The sequence below is a fragment of the Corvus brachyrhynchos genome, unplaced genomic scaffold (genome assembly GCF_000691975.1).
Source record: "Corvus brachyrhynchos isolate BGI_N302 unplaced genomic scaffold, ASM69197v1 scaffold705, whole genome shotgun sequence".
Classification (NCBI taxonomy): Eukaryota; Metazoa; Chordata; class Aves; order Passeriformes; family Corvidae; genus Corvus; species Corvus brachyrhynchos.
Window position 1 is genome coordinate 2,078,421 of NW_008238346.1, and position 20,364 is coordinate 2,098,784.

At 36.2% G+C, this 20,364-nt stretch overlaps 1 protein-coding gene across 4 annotated transcripts in view; it reads left to right on the plus strand.

The window, feature by feature from the left end:
- VTI1A (vesicle transport through interaction with t-SNAREs 1A) overlaps nt 1-20,364 on the plus strand; it is a 255,436-nt gene that overhangs the window by 54,796 nt on the left and 180,276 nt on the right. For all 4 annotated transcript variants that reach the window (XM_017735191.1, XM_017735192.1, XM_017735193.1 and 1 more), the window contains one exon: nt 1,938-2,022. In XM_017735191.1, coding sequence (XP_017590680.1) covers nt 1,938-2,022 — 85 coding nt within the window. The remainder of the gene's footprint in view (nt 1-1,937; nt 2,023-20,364) is intronic.

Below are 20,364 nucleotides of genomic sequence, written 5' to 3' on the forward strand. Positions count from 1 at the left end.
CTCTAAACTCCTTCTTTTTATGCCCCACACCTCCCGCCCTTTTCCCGTTCTACTTTTCTTTCTTGAGAGACATCTACGTAAGTGTTAGGTTTCTGAGGGTTTTTACAAAGTTTAAAATATTTAACACTACTTTAGTATGATTTGGAGGGGTACTATTTTGAGAAAGGCACCACGCTATTTTTTTTTTCTTCTAATGGGCAGTGAAGAGGAACCAGCAGATGTTATGAAAAGATGCCTTTTAAAAAATAATTAAGCAAAATTAACACTAATTATCTAGATTGACCATGAGTACTAAGAACATGCACCACTCTAGTTGCTGTCATGATTTCAATTAAAGCATTGTAGCTTGTGGTTTTAAATTTTATTAAGTGCTTGTGCTGATTTTTTTTTTCTTGGTGGCCTGCCCCCCATGAATGCAAAAGCCTTTTTGCAATTTACTCTTAACCTATCCACTGTGTATTAGACAACTCTATTAATTATTATAGACTGTTATTGCAGCTTTCCTGACCTTCACATTGGGTCCTATCTATGCTGATCTAAATGCATTGTTTTAATGATTTCCAAAAAAAGAAAAAGAGAGGGGGGGAAAAAAAAAAAAGAAAAAAAATTCAAGGCAAGCTTTGATGTGGCTTTAGCTGCCTCGATCGTCTGGCCGCATCTCAGAGATGTGTCACCTATGCCGGGAGGGAATAGGGAAATCACGTTTTGAATGGTAATGATAACATACTAATCACTTCCTTTCTTTGAAGATAGAAGCGAGATATTCTGTCAGCATCCCTGGCTGCTAGAGCTTGGAGGCACTGGTCTAGGTGTATTAGCTTAAGTGTGCATGTCAATACAGCTTGCATCTCCCAAGATCCATAGGGGCTCATTAGAGCAAGGTAGATCGTTTCGGTAGACAGCCACTCAGATAATATGTATGGCACCTCCTTTTTTTATTATTATTAGAAAGCATTTCTTCTGTTTTAAAATGACATCTGTCAACAAGGCAAAGTTGTAGGAAATATTTTTTGACAAATATCCAAAATGTGGGTTTTGGGTAAAGGAGTGCTTGGAAAGGTGTGTGTGTTTACTGGGAGGGAGAGGGGGTGGCTTATATTTTTTGATGACTTGATTAGAGCTAGTCTAGGATCAAATTTTCAAAGGAAATGAGCTTACATGGTGAAATGTTGGTGTTTTGAATGGAGGAAAAACTAATGAAAATAATAATTTCACTTTTTCACTATTACAGACTCCCCAAGCAAAAATGTATTGAAAGATGCATTTTTACCACAGTTTATTGTTATCTGATAAATGGGCAAATGACTTCTGGGAAAAATATTTTATACCTGCATCTGTATCTATTACTTATATATTCACATATATTTAGGCATAAGAGATGTAAATCAAGAAACCAGTGTTTTGTTTCTACATCTTTTTACATCAAACAGTCTGAAGAATATTCATGCTGTTCAGTATTCTGTATGAATAACTTGTTGTTTTTATCACCTCCCTTGACTAGTACACATAAAGGAAATATATCCTCTGCCGAAAATTAAGTTCATATTAAAAACTACCACTTGCATTTAAAGTGATGGTTTCATCAAACTGTAGTTGAATAGAAATCATGGGTGCTTGTATGCATGTGTCACAGAGAAATCTATTTTGGAAATGCTCTTCAGACAGGTTTCCCATGTAATAGTTGCATTCTGATTTGTGAGTTCATGTAAGAAGAGTGAAGCACATATTCCATGTTTCAAAACAAAAATGATTGGTACATATAATTATGACTGATCATAGAACCTGCCCCTTCCAGTGGTCCTTGTAACAGGCTCCTCCATAAAATATACGTGGATATTTTTATGTTTTGGAATATGAAAGCACAATTAAAAAGGGGGAGAGAACATTGTAGGCTGCTGCCTGATTTTTTTTTCTCTCTCTTCCCTTTTCTTTTTCAGAGGGCACATCTGCTCGATAACACAGAGAGGCTGGAAAGGTCATCTCGGAGACTAGAGGCTGGATACCAAATAGCAGTGGAAACCGGTAAGAATTCTGAGAGTGAGCAAATTGTCTTGCTTATGCACAGCAGTCTTCACAACACATGACATTTCAGGGAAACTTCAAAGGCGAAACAGAGACAGCAGCCCGAGATGTGGTTTACATATTGGGGAGACAATTGGGAGCTTATTTGCGCTTATCTTTTTTCAAGTTAAAAGGCATGACATCTACTGAAAACAGTTCCTGAGGTTTAAAAGTATACATCTGAAAAGAGATGGAATACTTCGTCTAAATTCTACATTTGTCTTAATATGCAGTTACATGTTGTCAGTTTACCCACCCGCAATGATTGCTAGCACACACTGCAGACTCCAGTTGTTTTTGTCTTTTACTTTTATTCATATATGTAAAAAATATCATTTTAGTAAATGTATATTAACTACAGTTGATATATAATAAGGTTATCAGCTCAATTTTCTTGCAGTCAGTTTATGACTGATTATGCAGCTGTTTCTATGCAATGAAAGAAGTAAACAAATCATATCCCTAAATATAGATGGAATAAAATTAAGGGAGAAGGCTAAATTGCAGCACAATTATTGAATTAGTGGGGTTTTTAATTGGCTACAACTTTTCAGTTGGTATTTTCAAAATATTTTTACTAAGTTTTAGCAATTGATAGTGGATTTTTTTTAAAACCAGCAATAGTTAAGCCTTCAAAGTCTAATCCCCTTAAATAAAGCTTGTGCAAAGTTGAGGAAAGTTTCAGAAAATGTATGTTTGAGCCACGAATAATTTTCTGGCAGAGTCCCAATTAATTGATACATTCTAGTATATTTTTTTAGAATTCAGACTTTAAAAGAGGTAAATTGAGTTAAACCCTTACAGAGTTAAACATAGCTATGCTAAATAAATGGTATTACTAAAGTGCCTGCATTTTAATTATTCTGAGCTTAGTGCTGTGCACAATAATGAAATGGATGTATGGAACATACAGTGCAGAATTTGGAGGGGACAAGGAGTGTTAATTCTTTCGTGCAAGAGGATGGCACATTATATAGACAGACATATGATAGCAATTAAGTTTGCTTTCCTGCAGATTTTCTATAAATGGTCAATAACTTGTTTTTAGAAGGACTATTTTAAACTTGTCAAAAATGGTTTCTGATTTGCTTTGCTTGAGCCTGGATCTTTCACAAAGTAGCAGGATATAAAAATTCAGACTGATCCTTTTGGGGAAGAGACATCTTATATCCTTTTTTACTCCATGTGGAATTTGCTTTATGGAGATGATGATCGTGTTAACTTCGGTTGCATATCTCCATGGTGATTTCTGAGAAATATGGTTGGTTTTATGGAGATGATGATCGTGTTAACTTTGGTTGCATTATCTCCATGGTGATTTCTGAGAAATATGGTTGGAGTGCAAATGTATATTTATATGGAAACGGTGTCTTTCGGTATCAAAACCAGGTGAAACTGCACTGAATTCCAAAGAGTCCCTAATTCACCCCATCTTTGTGTCCGTCTCTACTTTTTATGTTATGCACAGAGAGAGAGAAAGAGAGAGAAAGAGAGAGAAAGAGAGGTGTATAATTCTTGTTCCCAAAACTCTGTGAGGAGTAGGAGTGGAGTTATATGACTTCTTAATATTAAATAACTTCGAGACTATGGCTTTGGAAATACTGACTTCATTGTAATGTAGATTTTTTTCCCAAGATTTTTATGGAAACTGATTAATTATATTAATCCTGGCATGGATCACAATAATTCTAGGTATAAGTCAATTTAGATTAATTCAGTACAATGAAAGAACTTACTTTTGGAATTACTTTTGATTATTCTATGCAAAAAAACCTGATTTTCTGTTCATCTTTGAGCTGACTCCTCAGACCATGTCTTGCCTCTCTTATTACTTTTGTTGCATAAAGAGCTACACAGCACTGATGAGACCACTTCTGTAGTGCTGTTTCTATGTCTGGACTCCCCTATACAAGAAAGCCATTAACTTACTGGAGTGAGTCCAGGAAAGGACCATGAACAGAATTAAGGGACTGGAGCATCTTTCATGTGAGGAGAAGCTGAGAAAGCAGTGTTCAGTCTGGAGAAGAAAAACTCAGGAGGACTTTATCAATGTGTACAAATAGCTGATGCATTGGAATGAAGAAGAGGGAGCCAGACTCCTCTTAGTAATATCCAGTGACAGGACAAGAGGCACAAATTATAACCTGTGAAATTCCATCAGAACATGAGAAAAAAATTTTTTACTGTGGGAATGGTCAAACACTGAAATAGGTAGCTGAGAGTGATTGTCAAGTCTCCATCTCTGAAGATACTTGAAATCCAGGTGAGCACAGTCTTCACTCTGGGTGACCCTAGGGCAGAGTGTCGGACAAGATGATCTCAAGAGGTCCCTTCCCACCTCAGCCATTCTGTGATTCTGTGAGGTGGATGTGACAACACTTAAGTATCTATTCTACTTTATTTATGTGGCATCTTTTCCCAATTATGGATATGTATGTTGCATATTGTAATGAAGCTGGATGATTTTCTGGAATAAGTCACATTTGGGTCTTTTTTATTACCTTAATCAGCAAAAATACATATACTATTTTAACCTGCCCCTGTGATCATCTAGGGATTAATCTGACATCACATAACTAATTTTATGCAATTTCACATTACAATTCCTGAAACTTACCATGATAAATTAGAAGCTTTTTTCCTGTTTGCATCTCTAAATTGATAAGCCCTTTCATCTTATATACAGTTGTTCATACAAGCTGAGATCTGTTGGAAGGTCTGACTCCGTTCTTTGAGCGGTGTCATTGATTCATGGCTTCAGTGGTGTCTGAACAGGATGCCACTTACGTCACCTTCTCTAAGGCAATCCAGCACTGCCAGGCTTTCACAGTTTGTCTGCTGTCATTTGTTGATGCTAAGGATGTTTAAATCTATGCAGAAACCTCCTGAAGGACTACGCAAAGCCTTTAGTATCTGGCGACCAGTTCTGGGCTACTCAAGGCCTGCTGTAAGCGGAAGAACATTATTCTAAACTTCTGTAGGGGTATGTTGCAGATTTAACAGGTGTTTGAGAAGCTGACTTGGTACACCTGTGAGTTAATCAGAGCATTTGCTTTTAAATTGCCTGAATTTTATGGCAAAAACATGAGGGAAATCTCTCAGATACACAGAGAAACCATTGGCTGTTTGAATCGCAAAGGTCCCCGTTGTTTGTACCAAGTTGGGGAAGTTTTTAATAATGTCTGATAACACTACAAAGTGTACTCATCTGCTTTTTTAATTCAAAACACTGTTTTAAAGAATATTTCTTCTTGTTATTTTTCTGGTTTTATATTATAATCTGGTTTGCTTGTAAGAAAGAGATGAGTTTGCAGCCTTGTGAGTAGGCATTTCCAACACCACTCATTATTTGCAATTCTACAACTCAGTTTTCTTAATTTCAGGCCATTTAGTCTGACCATATAGCCTCAGAATATGAGAAAGATTTTAAGAATGCATTAAAATTGGTGTTTTCAGTCAAATGGAGAGCTCGTCAAATTAATCCTGATTAATCACAAAATTCTTCCTGTTTTTGAGGGAGCCTAATTCTATTCCCCATGCTCAGATTTCCACAGTACCAAAATGAATTCTAGAACCTCCTTATTTTGTCTGCAGAAGGTAGCATAATAACATATACCCCTCTTTGTTGAGTTTTAGATATGCTTGCTCAGACTGGAGTATTTTGAATCGGGAATAGTTTAAAATCTTTCATTTATCTTCAGAGATAAAATTGGCATGGAAATGTAAAACACTGTCAAGGAGAAGAAGAGCACACCTTGTTGTGGAGGACCATTGTACACTGCAGTTGAACTGCTTTCACTAAGTTCTCAACTGCCTGATATTTTCCAGGAAAAAAACCCCTGGTGTTTATTTAATGTAGGTTTCACCTTGTCTCATGACAATGTAAGAGAAAGAGAGATTCAACCATTGAATGCTGTCCAGGATTTCATGGCAAAACTATGTTGCAGGTATTTACTTTTTTTCCTTCATCACCCTTAGGTATTTCTGTAGCTTTCAGTGCATGTAATTTGAGAAGACGTGCTGAGCTTGCCTCTGAGTGATGATTATTGGATAATATGCTGTTGCTCTGGATCTCTCTGAAGTATCTGTGCTACTAGAAGAGTTTGTGGATAATATATCTATTCTTTGTACTTAATCTTTAAAATTTTGTTTTGGCTTTTGTTTTTATACCCCTTTTGTAGCATGTAAACATGGTGTTTTAGAAGTAAAGAAATCAAAGGAAGGAAAAGTCTCCTGTTCCATATACAGAAAATCATTCTGAATCTTACTTGAGGTTGCTTAAAATTATTTTTTTTTCAATCCTCCTTACTCATTGGGAATCTCAGGAATATGTAAATCTGAAATAGTTAAAGGAGAAATATCTCTCAGCAAGAGACACAACAGCTTATTTTCCACCCTTGTGTGACATGAATAATTCTTGTTACTAAGGGATCCAAGCAAATTCCACTGGCTTTCACCTGTTGCAATGAACTACAGTCAAGCCTCCTTTTCTGGACTGGGCCACAAATTTATAATGTAATGTTGTGGTAGCCTAGAGGCAGATGGTCAGACCCACCTCAAAGCATTGGCAGCCTACTTGCTGGAAAGCAAATAAGAATCTCTTTAGACAAAGATGTGTGTTTGCTTCTTTATGAAATAATATTAGTTATTGTCTTACCTGGATGCAGCACTGAGTGAAAGTGCAGTGAACAGAGCAGTGAAATTATGTGAACAAGTGTTTATAAGGTGCTTCTGAAGGCAGGAGTCTTCAAGTTTAATGACTTTAGCATGAAAAGGGAACTGCTTTAACACAACTCCAGGAGTTGTCCTGCCAGATACGAGTAATGGAATTTGAGGTGCAAGCATATTGTCCACAGCAGCGTGTCACGGATTTGGATTTCTGACTCCTTTACTGCTGGAACAATCTGAATCCCCAAGCAGCTGCCCTGAAGGACCTTCTCCCTCCATATTTCATGGGGTGGTTGTGCTGGTCAAGTGTCATAAATGAGGTGCACACCAGAACTGGCATAACATATGTGAAACCATTAAAATTAAAATAAGTATATTGACTAAACTGTTTCCATTCCATTACAGCTGCAAGAGCTGGAGTTTACTTTACAGGTACAATAGAATTAAAAAGTGTTTGCTTAGCTTAGAAAAAATTTAAATGGCTCTAACATCCAATGTTAATTTAACAAAATAACAAACCCTAATGTTCATACAAATAGGGTTACATTAAACTAGTGGAAAGGTTGCTGTTTCTTCTGTGTCATAATTTTGTATGCTTAGTAATTTACTTGCATTAGTTAATAACTCTTGGACCTTCACACTCCTGTTCTGTCTTCAGGTGATGCGTATTCTGATTATATTTGCGGTCCAAAATAACTAAGAGTGTGGAAATGGAAACCAAGTTTTGAAAATCAGGACCTTGCTTCTAGTGCCCCTTGCTTTAAATAAAAAAGGCTATTCCTGTCCTAGATATTTACACTTAATATCTACCTATTTCATCTCTAATGAATTATTCATACCTGTATATGTGAATAGTGTGTGTAAAACCTTTCATTAGAGAAAGAGGGCTTCTGAGTTCTGGAGCATATACCAATATCTCCTCCTCAGGTGTTTCTTTGATATGCCAGAACATCTTTTTACTGAAATCTTAATCCAAAGTTTCTATAGTGAAATGAGTTTTTATGCAGTTTCCAGTCACCATCAGAGAGATCTTTTTCATGATCCCTGTTTCTTTTGCTAGCAGCAGTATTTCATGTTTCATATATAATTTTTTTTCTTTTCTGGCTGATTTCTATTAAAATCTGTTTATTGTTTCAGAAATTCATTTTGAAGTGGCATATTGCATTCCTACATCTCTAAGCCCTCTGCCCTTCTTCATAGTCTTGACTTTAAAGTGGTGAGGAGGAAGAAATAGAGAGAGATTTTTGTTTCTGGAGGTGTCAGGCCTCAGGAGTATCCCAGCTGCATGGTCATGGGGGGGAAATCATGTTTGGGTAGTGCTGTCTGCCTTGTAAGAAACAGAAGCAGCATTGAGAGGGCATGGAGAGACCAAACTACTCAGTTTCCATTCCTTACTGTTTCACCATGCAGTTGTTGATACCAGAAAAGGGCTTTTTACACCTTCAATTTGAATATTTCCTGCTGGTTCCTTGCTTGCCCAGTCACCGAGCTGCTCCCTGTGGCTTCCTATTGCCACCTCCTCCCTCTTGGCCCTCTCTCTCACCAGCCTTCCCAGCTCTGACCTTCCCAATTCTAGCTCTTTAATACCCTTTCTCTGTATTCAAATACTCCTTTGCATATTAATTCACATTCTGGCAGCATCCCAATTTTCCCTATCTCTGTATTTCATCTTAAGGAGTTGATTCAGCTGCAGTATGGGTCTTGCACCTTTGTGGTAATGAAAAGTTTATCCAGTAACTCACCCAACGTTGTCTAGTGGTATTCAAAGTCTGTTCCCTCTGCTCCATGCATCATGGCTCTTTGCATTTCCATGTGTTGTTTCAAATGCAGGATATAGATTATTTTAGTATTTTCTTATAATTTTAAATACATAATGTATTTACTGTAAAGTAAGGAAATTGTGAATTTTTCATTAGTTTTCAGAGTGCTGTCCTCTAACTGCTACCAAAAATAACCCCTTTCCAAGTACTTTTTTTGAAGAGATGAGGAAAAACTTACTTTACAGAGTTGTAAGACCATTTCTGTTAAAAGATTATCTTTTGGGTACTCAGCACCTTTCAACTGGATTTCCAATAAAAAGAGGGCTTATCTTTCACCTCAGTAGGTTTGGGATTATATCATTAATGCAGCAAACGAGGAATGTCAAATCTGTTCAGTAGTACAGATTTGCTAAGTTACAGTGGGAAAAAATAGTGATCCAAATTTGACCATTTTGCCCTCTGTTTTGGAAGAAGTCACAGGTTATTTTACATGTGCAGGAATCCATTATTGTATCACACATCATGGGACAACTTAGCTTCAGTCTTGTTAGGAACTCGCATCCAGCTGAAGTAAGTTTGCTTAAGACTGATTTTTGGATGAGTAAACATTGCAATAACCTTATAAAGATGCTTTATTGTGTGTAATAGAAACATAGTTTTGTGAATTTTTATTCCATGCTAGAATGATGAAAAATGTTTTTTTTCAGTTATAGGAAACTTTATGTTTAAGTACTTCCCATGCGTATGCCAGACAAATAATCATACAGGCTAAAATCTATATATTTTCACAAATACCTTGCATTTGTCATAGAATACCTGTGGATAAAATTAATACCTGAATTATAAGCTGAACTCAGAAGATAACATTAAAGCATTATTTTACAGGCCCTCTATTGGACCACCTCTACTGTGCAGACTGTTCTATAGGAAGTAACCTCTAACTGAATCACTGAAAACAGCATTTCAGCGTGATTTTCTTTGGTGCTGACCCTCTTTCTTAAATGTATTTATTCATATAAGATGGTATTTATTGATGAAGGTATTCATTGTAGCTTATTCCTAAGTCTGTAGTGAAGCTTTTGAAGACTTTTTGTCCTAATAAGAATGTGAGGATTTCAAGTCGAGGTATATGGTTATTTTTTGGTCTCAACTAACACTACCTGCTTCTTTCAATTTTGAAATTATTTAGCCTCAGGGAGCTTTCCCCTCTGTGATAACATTTGAGAGTTTGTTGTCTGGTTCTGAACAGGTAAGGCAAATAAAAGAAAGAAGGATAAAAATAAAAAGATAAATGAGCAGTATCTATTGTTTCTAAGCAGTGTGGGTAAACTCTCCAAACTACCTTGGTTTGAGAAAGAGATAATGGAAAAAGCCACCATTTTGTCTGTCCTCCATATGTATATTTATATTCTCTTTCCTTATCTGCACAACACTCTCAGCCACCATGCTTAGGTGCCTCCAAGAGATGTCAGAATTTCATCTAACATAGGTTGTCCAGAAAACCCATTTCAACAGGTGGACAAAAAATACCAAGTCAAGCCTGTAGCAAGTAAGTGTTCAACTTGTGTAGGCCTGAGAAGCTCTCTTCATCAGCTTGCACAGAAGAAATAAAATGAGTTGTAGAAAACCTGAAGAAAATGAATTGTAGAAAACTTCTCCAAAATGTTTCAGATAGTTGGGAACTGCTGGTTAATCTTTAATGGGTAGATTTCAAATTTTGATATGCTGTCCCTATAAACTATTCCCATTTACTTATGATTTATTCTCTCCCTCCCATCCTATACCACTAGCACTCCTTTTGAACTTTCACCAAGTGAAATGAATTGATTCCAACTGATACTGACTTGGCAGTGACTGTCAGTCTGTTGCAACTTTTGAAAGAGCACAGCTGAATGGAGTTACAAGTCCACCTTTTGACCTTCAAATATATTAATACACTGCTTAATGACTTCATTTGGTGGTTTCATTCTCCACAGAACATCAGCTGTGTATTTCATTAAAAAAGCAAACTTTGGTGAATTGTTATTTCTGGTATTTAAGTAAACAACCTGATTTTCAATAGTTTTTAAATGGATTTTTCACTACATGGGCACAGCTGAATTTGCACAGCATGAGGTCTTGCTTGGCAAAGACTTTTTATATTACAACTTACATCAAGAAGAAAAGTTGATGAGGTTAGACTTGACAAAGCTCACATGTGTTTCGGAGATTATTTTTATATTTCTTATTTGAAGCTTTCTACCTCTTCTTCCTGACAGGCTAACATTGTTTTCCTCCAAATGCACTAAAGAATGAAGTTTGACATTAAAAAATATATCTGTACTGAACATGCTTTTCTAGGTAAAGACAATATCAAAAGGGTTTTCATGGTAGAACATCTTTCAAGCACAGTATTTTGCCCTTTTATATCTTAGGACTGAAGAGTTAGACAAATACCTTTTTTTGGGGGGGTGGGGAGAGTAGGCAGCGGGTGGAAGTGTAGGGGCAGAGGGGAAGCCCAAACTACTGTCCTGAACCAGGACATACAAGCACAGAATTGGAAAACATCTTTCTATCCCAATATGGAATGATGGAAGAGCACCTTACCTAGGTATTTCTTCATACAGTTCTAGTCACACCATACCACTTTATGATAATGATTTTATTACACAGCTTTTAGAGTTTATTTTCTCCTGTAACTACTGACATTTATGGTCCAAAAAATTATCCAAGTGTTGCATGAGCAAGCAGTCAAGTTTGAGAAGTGCTGAACATTATGGAACCTTAGTCCAGTTACAGTTGAAATGTCAGCTTGTGTAATGTGTGTCAGATGAGGACATAACCTCTGATTTGTGCAAGTACTGCTGACCATACAAGTCTCTGTTTTTAAATCAAAACTTAGAAAGACTCAGAAGTTCCATGTTGGAAGCTGTTTACTGACTGGCTTGATATCATCCTGTCAGTGTGAGTGGAACTCTGATCTGCAGTACCAGTCATATGTCTGAACTAGCAGTATGAACTAGAACTGTGATTTTCTTTGAGCTGTTACAGTCTTGTTTTGAGAAACCACTGCTGGTTATTGGCTACTAGCTGTTGTGAGGAACTGTAGACCAACAAAATTGTTGTTTATGGTTTTGAGAATACAAATTCACTATTTTACATCAGTCTGTCATAGGCCACTTAAGCACATTTGTACATTCTTGATTCTCTGTATCTTTTCTTGGCTCAAGAGAACACTTTTGTTTTCTTCTGTGATTTTGTGCGCGTTCCCTATTTTGCAAGCTTTTTCCTTGGTCCTAATTCCAAGTATTAGCTGTCTATCACACTGTGGTTCTTTTTCTGCCATTTTCTCTTTACCTCATCATATTTCACTACCTCCAAAAATGTAAATGTAAATTCTGATATGGAATTTTATATTCTTGGCCTAATCCTCACAAATGTAATAAATGATCATGGTTATAAACATGCCCTGTTATTGGCAGAGCATAAATATTTACATATTAAATTGTGTGTGTGTGTGTGTGCACATGCATTGATGAGTGTGCTGGGGAAGAATCAGAACCATAGAAAATGCTGAGTTGGAAGGGATCCATAAAAATCATCAAGTTATCGAGTCTAGCTCCTGGCCCAGCACAGGACACCCCAAGAGTCATACCATGTGCCTGAGAGCATTGTCCAAATGCTTCTTGAACTCTGTCAGCCTTGGTGCTGTGACCACAGCCCTGGGGAGCCCATGCTGTGGTTAACCACCCTCTGGGGGAAGAATGTTTTTCTAATACCCAACCTAAACCTCCCCTGGCACAACTTCAGGCCATTCTAGCACTGATCACCAGACAACCTCTCTCTGTTTTGCTTAGTACTTTTCCAAAAAGGTTTACAAGATAAGACTTTGTTTCCATGAGGGAGGTCAAACTCTGCCTAATGATCTCCAAATTGAGGGATCAGGAGTAGCTACTTGTTGTGGTTTGCATTTTTGTGAAATAAATTCCTCAATTTACATTGCGTATCTTGCAAAGATAAACATGGTGCAAAGGTAATCTCTTGCATCTGCTTGTCTGGTCTGTACCATGATGAATTTTTTCATATTTTATGGAGTCTGTGACTCTATAAAACTGAAGCTGTTAAGTGTTTGCGTGTTTGGGATATGGCTCCTCCTTAGCTCTCTTGCAGGATCTAGAGAGCCAACATGTAAAACAATTGGATGGGGAGGATTGTTCAGTTTTTGATTTTTTGTTATTCACAGAGATGCAATAATTCTGTATTTTCATTACAGATGTCTTGAAAGTATTAATCTCATTTTTTTGTAATTGAGTGTTGTAAGATTTCCATGTGTTGAATGTTTTGGCACTTGCCTGCTGTAATAATTGGCTGGAATGCCATCTTGAGAAATTTTCTGAAAATTGTTATATTTGCTTTACTCTGTATGTAAGTGATTTTTCTGTTTTAGTGCCCTGTTTTTCAGTAGTGAAATATGAAGCATATAAGTGGTAAGAATGAAACATATAGATCCCATTAATTTTTCTTCCATTATTTCATGATTTTTTTTTAATTAATTGCTTTCAATTTTATGGGGAGGATGTATTTTAAATCCAGTCTAGAAACAATAATATTTTCTCAAATGAGTTTAAAATGGCAAGTCAGAGTATTGCTCAAATGTTAATGACTCAAGTGGAGGGTTTTTAATTCATACCCATAAAATCTTCCACACAACAAGAATTTTAGCATAAGCTTTATAAATATGTCATGAACTAGATTAAGTATTTACGGTATTTATAACAGAATAAATGTTAATTTTAACATTTTAAGATTAATCTTTGGAGAAAACATTTACAAATGCTTTTTAAAACCTGGCCCGCAGAAATGGAAATGACACTAAATTTGTGGAATAAATTAATCATGCGTAAATGTAAAATATGCTCAGATAAACTTTGGTGTTTTCCCTATGTTGATGACATTTTTTAGTTATTTTATTCAGCTGTAAAAACAACACAATAATGTTTGTAATCTCCTTTTTCCAAGAAAGTTTCTTCAAATTCAAAATTAAAATAAATTAAGTCACAAAACAAATAAGAATATGCCATAACCTATGTAGCTCTTAAAGAAATATATGGAGGTGTGGCATGTTCTCCTGACCACCCAGGGAGGACAAAACTGAGTTTGAATGGTTTTCTTTTCTTTTGGTGGAAATTGCCATGTTTAGCAGCAATGCAAAAACAGACAGTGAATGTTTAATTAAGAAAGTAATTTTAACTAGTGGTTCAAAATAAGATTGTCTGCAGTTTGTTACTTCTAAATTAAGTTAATTGTGTATTTGTGTATGTTTTGAAGAACAATGCTTACTATTTTACTCCTTTTTCCTGTTAGATACATAGATAGTTATTTGCATAATCATATTTCTTGAAGCATTTAAAAAACTTAGGCCATTTTTAACTGAACCTTTTATTCATTTGTAATGCTCTGCATAGCACACTTGCACAATTATGTACCTTTTGTCTGGGAACCACTATGTTTTGGTAACAAATGAGTGTTTTAAATATTTGTCTTGTAAATTTATGAAATTTGAAGCAAAATATTGATACAGAAAAGTAAAACAGTGAATTAACAATGAAAATAGCTTTCTGTGGTCTCCTGTTTTTTTGAATCTTTGCTTGCTCAAGCACTCAGAGGACAGTCCTGGTGCCAAAAGGCAGATGACCCATATTCCACTCGTTCTACTACCCAGGTCAGGAGTCTCTGTATTAACGGTTTTAGTTCTGTACAATTTGTGGACTCTTGGTTTTTCTGTTACAGCTTATTCATACATAAAATAACATTTTCTGCTTTGCATAATGATAGAAAGTTCCTGAACTGTAAAGTTATGCAAATGTGATGAATATTATTAAAGTTCTCTAGTATCACTTTTAGCCAGTTTAAATGCTTGCCACACTGTGCTTCGTTTGTGCTGTAAGTTTTATACTATCTCTTCACACAAATACAATTCCTTACAAAGCTATATGTAACTTCCATATTTTGAAGTGTTATGCTATTGACCATTTGTTGCAGTGGAGCTGCAAAAATCCCCATGCGAGGTTGGCATTTCTGGAATTTATTATCTTCCCTATCATTTTCCAAAAGTGTGCTACAGCTTCATTGATATTTGTCAGAGTAATTTATCAGGAGACTAATTACTCACTTCTAGTTTTTCTTTAGTCATGTTAATGCTTGGGTAACAAACTACAGAAGAAAACCTGATGTGATTTTACAAGGGCCCAATCCTGAGTTCACTGAAGGCAGTAGGAAAATTTCTCTTGAGATCACATTGAAAAGAATGGGCAATAAGCAAAATCCAAAACACCACAACTGTTATTCAGCGATTATTTTTTAATGAGTTTTATTCTAGCTTGGTAAAATATGTTGATGTCCCTTGATATTGAGTAATCTCTAAAAGGGTTTCATTTTTGGTGTGGGGAAATAGCAGAATGAATGACCATTCTGTACTTGGGAGATGTTAAGTTCAGACCTGAAGATACAGTTCATGAAGACAGTACTTCTACCTTACAAGGTTTTAAGAGTTTGAGAGCTGTCTGAAAATGATCCAGGTAGACTCTCTTCTTAAGTTTTAATGTTTTGGAGAGTTTGTATCCTGTCAAATACAGTGCTTTCATATCTCCAAAGATGAAATTTTCCCATTTTGCCTATATAATATTTATATATGGACAGGAAATAGAAGTCAGAATCCACTTATGTTGACCCCTGAGATATAATATTGACCTCAGTGAGTATTAACTTCTCAGATCAATAAATGCTGTTATTGACCTCAAAGAAAAATCAATAGCAGCTTGTTAATTTGCAAACTATGACTGCAAGAAAATGGTACGCATTTTGTTCTTCATTATCACCTATTTATATCTATATTTTAATGCTTTCAGTATTGCCACCTAGAGATCATCATGTCAAAACATTTCAATCCCAGCTGTTAGAAGGTTGGGGATACAGACATTATACATTATGGAATAATTGAGGAGCAGTACAGGTTAGTTCCCATATGTCATGAAAATAATACGCTGAACAGTTGTATTTCACCTGTGTTGTTTTTCTTTCTGGGTAGTCCAGTTCATTTAATTTCATTTCCTCTGGTGTGCTTCATCAAAACATTGTATAAGAGTACTATATTTTACCTGCCAGAAAAGATTTCAACATGAATAATAAGGGGGATGAAAACCTGACTACTGGAAACAAGAAGACTGAAAGTGATCACTACAAAAAATCATAATTAATGTACAGCAGATTTTTCCTATTTACATGAGGATGACAGGTTTCTAGGCAATAATATCTTCTGAAATGTTACTGTGTGACTATATAACACAGAAGAAAGTTTTAAATGACAAAGTATTGGTGGAAAAGTGTTGTTTTGTATCATAGCAGGTTTTGTATATGAACACTGAAATGTCAGGTTTTACAGTTTGAAATGCCTAAAAAATGCCTATTGCTGAAATTCAAATGTCAACAGTTCTTCTGCATATATACCACTTTGATATTTAAACTTTAAAACCTCATCAATGATTTAGTATTACTTTGGCCTTGTTATGATTTGACTGCCAAAAATTGCAGAGGCTGATTTGGTCTGGAGAGTAGTGTCTTCATTCACAGAAGACAAAGCACAAATCTTTCAGCCTTTTACAGTCATTAATTCCGTCTGATACATCTGCAGTGATCTTGGCAAACTGATGGCTGTGTTTAGAAAACTTTTCCATCATTAAATGACAGTATGAGAGGTATTTAAATGCAAAAATAAGGCCATACTTGCATTTTTGCAACTGAAGTTGCTGCAATTTTTTTGCCAGTTTGATGGCTATGTGGTTTTGCTCTTTAATACCATGGGCTCCCAGAACTTCATTTAAGCATCCATGTAATCTTCTTGAGATAACAGAAACAATGATATTATACTCATTCTGCGGATAGACTGAAGCACAGTGATGTTAAATTAAAAAAAAAAAAGAAAAAAAAAACAAAGGAAGAAGGCAGCATGGCAGCACCAAGCTAGATTTGTCTCTGAGGTTCAGAAAAATGAGGCCTGTGCAGATTTGGAAAGATGTTTGTGGTTATTATGAGTATCTTTTCTGTCTTACAGATGTCCTGAATGGTCAGGAAGGGTGGTATCCTTAAGCCTATGTAGACATCCCAAATAGTAGGAGCATTTTCCTTGATTCTCTATGTTGTTTTGAGTTATGTGTGAGTAATCAAGTTTGGATCCTTCTACAAGAGAGCAAAGCAGAAAAGGTGGAAAAGCAGAAAGGTGGGAGATTTGGGGAGGAAGGAAAGTTCAAAGTCACACTGCAGGAGGAGAGATGATCTCAGTTATACGGTTTAGGTTTATCTCTTTTCAGCCTACACAGATTGCAGGGCAGCACCCAGGTACTCCAAGTGTCAAATTGTCCACTCCAGCAGCTTTTTGTAGTAGAACCGGGAACAAAGTCTGGGGCAACCAGACAAACTGTTGATTGTGAGCCAAATGTAGCTCCTTGACTCTGGAGACCATTTATTTTTCAAGACAGAAGTTACCTGCTCTGCTCAGGAACACAGAATCCAGCTGCTAGTGGCTGGATCTCAACATCACCTCAGGTCTCAGGATTTCAGGATATTTCTCATGATGTCTTAATGGGTGGCTGGTACCTGGGGAATTTTCTGCTCCGGAAGCATTTTCTTCAAGGTGTAGTGAAGTTCAAGAAAAAGCCTTATGAATTCAAAATGCCAGTCCTCATTTATGAATGCTTTATTTTCTCTTCTGATATTCTCTGTAATCACTAGAACTGTTTACTTAACTGACGAGAAGCTCTTAGGACTGATTCCATGTCTAACTTACCCAAAGGAGACAGAAATATAAAATAATCCACAATGTTTTGATTTTGAAAGTCTTGTTCAGAATCCAGTTTATGCAGTACATCAGAAGGAGTTCAGTTTATAACTATAAAATCACTGAATTTAACTTCTTAATAGATGTCACTGATGGCAGACTTACTGATTTCCATAACTGAAATCTTTTGAAATTTTGCACTAATGGTCAGTGGGGCACAAGCTAGTAATGTTATGAGATAAAGTGTTCTGCTTAGCCTCTTTGTGAATGACTTTTACTCTCCACATTTTCCTTTATTAAGGGAATTTTCCATTTACTTCCTATTTGGGGAAAAAGTCTCTACGTTATTAAAGTATATAAAATATTTGATGCTGTAAAATGGATCTATTTTAGTTTGATAAACTAGAAATATCCTGCACTGTGAGGGTCATAGCTTATAATACATACTGTTAGTACTTTTTCATTTTTTTATATTAGGAGATTAGTGAAAAATAAGCTCTATCAATTAAGTTTTTATTGCAAAATTATCTTCAGATGTACAGCAGTGAAGATGATATTGAGTGATAACACTGAGTGGATTTTGTATAAAGCAATTACAACTTGAAAACCACAATCTGAATGAAAATATTGCTTAGGGTTTTTTGTAATCTAGCATTAATACCAAAAAACTCTTCCTTTGGAAAGTGCTTAAATTACCTCTATTAAACACAAGACATTCCTAAGGTGTTCATGTGTGCTATTGACTGAAAAATACTTATATCTGGTTTCACTGCTCATGCTTTGTCAAATCTGTAAAGTACATATGAGTATATAGTTCCACTTCATAAGGTGTTTGTTTAGTAATACCATGTTTTCATAAAAACATTAATTTTTATATGGATAATGGAGTTCTTAATTGAGGAATTATCTTACGTAAATGCAATTTGATGGTATGAAATCCTGTGCATTCCTAAAAGCAGTGATCTACCCTGAGAGAAGTAGCAAGCTTTTTCCTCATGTAATGCAATACACATAGTCACATATGTTTACTTGACATGCTATTCTGGAGTTGAAAGTGCATTGAGCTTTGCAAAATGAATTCCAAGAACTTCAGAAGTGAATTGTTTAATTCTGCTGATAATGAATGAAATCTGTCTGAACACTCGAATCATTCCTTTCATAGTGTTCCATTCTGACATCACACCTTTGGTGGGACAGGCAGTCCCTCAAAACACATAAAGGAATCTGTTAATTTAAAGAAATAAAGCCAATTGTTCAAGAGCTGCAAAGCACTTCAGCCCCTTTTTATGACATAGATTATTTTGCTTGTGGCATTCACTACCCATTTTGGAACAGCATACTTCAAAATATTTTATTGAGTGCATGTACAAGAGAAGTTGCTCTGTAAAATACCCAATTTGTAATAAACCGAACAGCACCTTAAGGAGGGTCAAATAATTTCAGAAGTGTGTTGGTTGTACTCCATTGTTTCATTGTAGATAAATAGTTTGTGTCTCTGACCAAATCTCCAGTGATGCCAGCACAAATCAAGACAATTGAGTCAAGTGGTTACAGGTTTCCAACCTTTCAAATTGATCAAATTGAAATAGCCCATTAGGAATTGATTTAAATCAGTTTAGATAAGCTCAGTCTTAGTCCTGGCCCTTGAGGCTTTGGCTACTGAAAGTTCACTTGAAGCTGGACATATACCAGCTCCACAGGCCATCAACTTTATTAGTGTGGAGATAAGCTGATTAGATCTTGTCAATCAAAGGTGCCAATATCTCAATTGAGTGTCTCTCCCAGTCTTTCTCTCCTTCTTTGTTGCCTGCTTCAATGCCTTAAAAAAAAAAAAAAAAAGAGAGAGAGCAAGCAAGAGAGAGAGATGTGTGTGCATCCCCCTGGTTGTCACCAAGCAGGGTGCAAGGGCACTGTGATGATGTGATGACTATATTAAAGAGGACATCAATTTGTTTTAAAGTGTTTTGATTTTTTATGGTGGCATTAAGAGAGAGAACATTGTGGTTGCAGCTTTACTAGAAAGCAAAGAGTTCTAGAAGGGAAAAAAAAAAAAAAAGTGTTTCTTTGAAACCTACCGGGTCTTTGAGTCTTGCTGTGCCAATGGGCGCTTAAGTGCTCCTGTAACTGGCATACTCTGATCCACCACCAGCTTAGGTACTATTCTTCTCTCCAAATTATTCACTTACATAAAATAAAATTATTTCTGGATGTTTAATCCTTGCAGAAATAATTTTAAACATTTGTTAAATATAGCCTGCTTGGGAAGTGCTTGGTTATGCCAGTAATGAGTGTGATGTAACAGCCTGGGAAATTACTGGGTAAATTAAGGTCAGGTTAGAACATATACACTGACCTTCTCTCTGGAAATGAAGCTATGCATGCACTGAATAAGTACATGCAGGTATTTGCATCTCTGCTTTGCAGAGGTGAAAAAACAGATACAGAGAACATCAGCTGTAAAAATGGAATAGCAGTGTTTCAGCTTTAGGCTTCACCATATAGTTAAAGATGGTATAGAGGAAAACTGGGCTTTTGTTCTTCACATCTGAAGGTTGCTCACACCATGTCTCCCTCATACTTCAAATGCAAACAACAGAAGCCTGTCCTTTTCTTCCATCACCCTACACTCACCACCCAATGAAGGCTGGAGCTACAGCGCTGCAGAACTACATTGCCACACTGGATTATCTCTTTATCAGTTATTCTTCACTCCACTGTATCAATTTTGTGCTAACCAATCAGGCACTCCTCTTAGAAAAGACTGTTTGACTATTTCTTCTAGATAAATGTATTTATAGCTACACAGATCCACACAGGCAACTCATGTACTATGTCTTGGGGAGAGAAAGGGAATTACTTGCGCCCTCCAGAAGACTTCTAGTTAATGCTGCTATTTGGGGATATTCCAGGGGAAAAAAAAAAAAGTATTAATTGTGTGCAGATTCTAATTATTTACTTGGGTACTGGAGTTCAGGTGTAACTCTGGTTTCTGTTGCAAACTGCAGCACCATGTATTTACACAGAACAGAATGATGCTCTTCTCTGATCTTCCCTTTGTTTCCT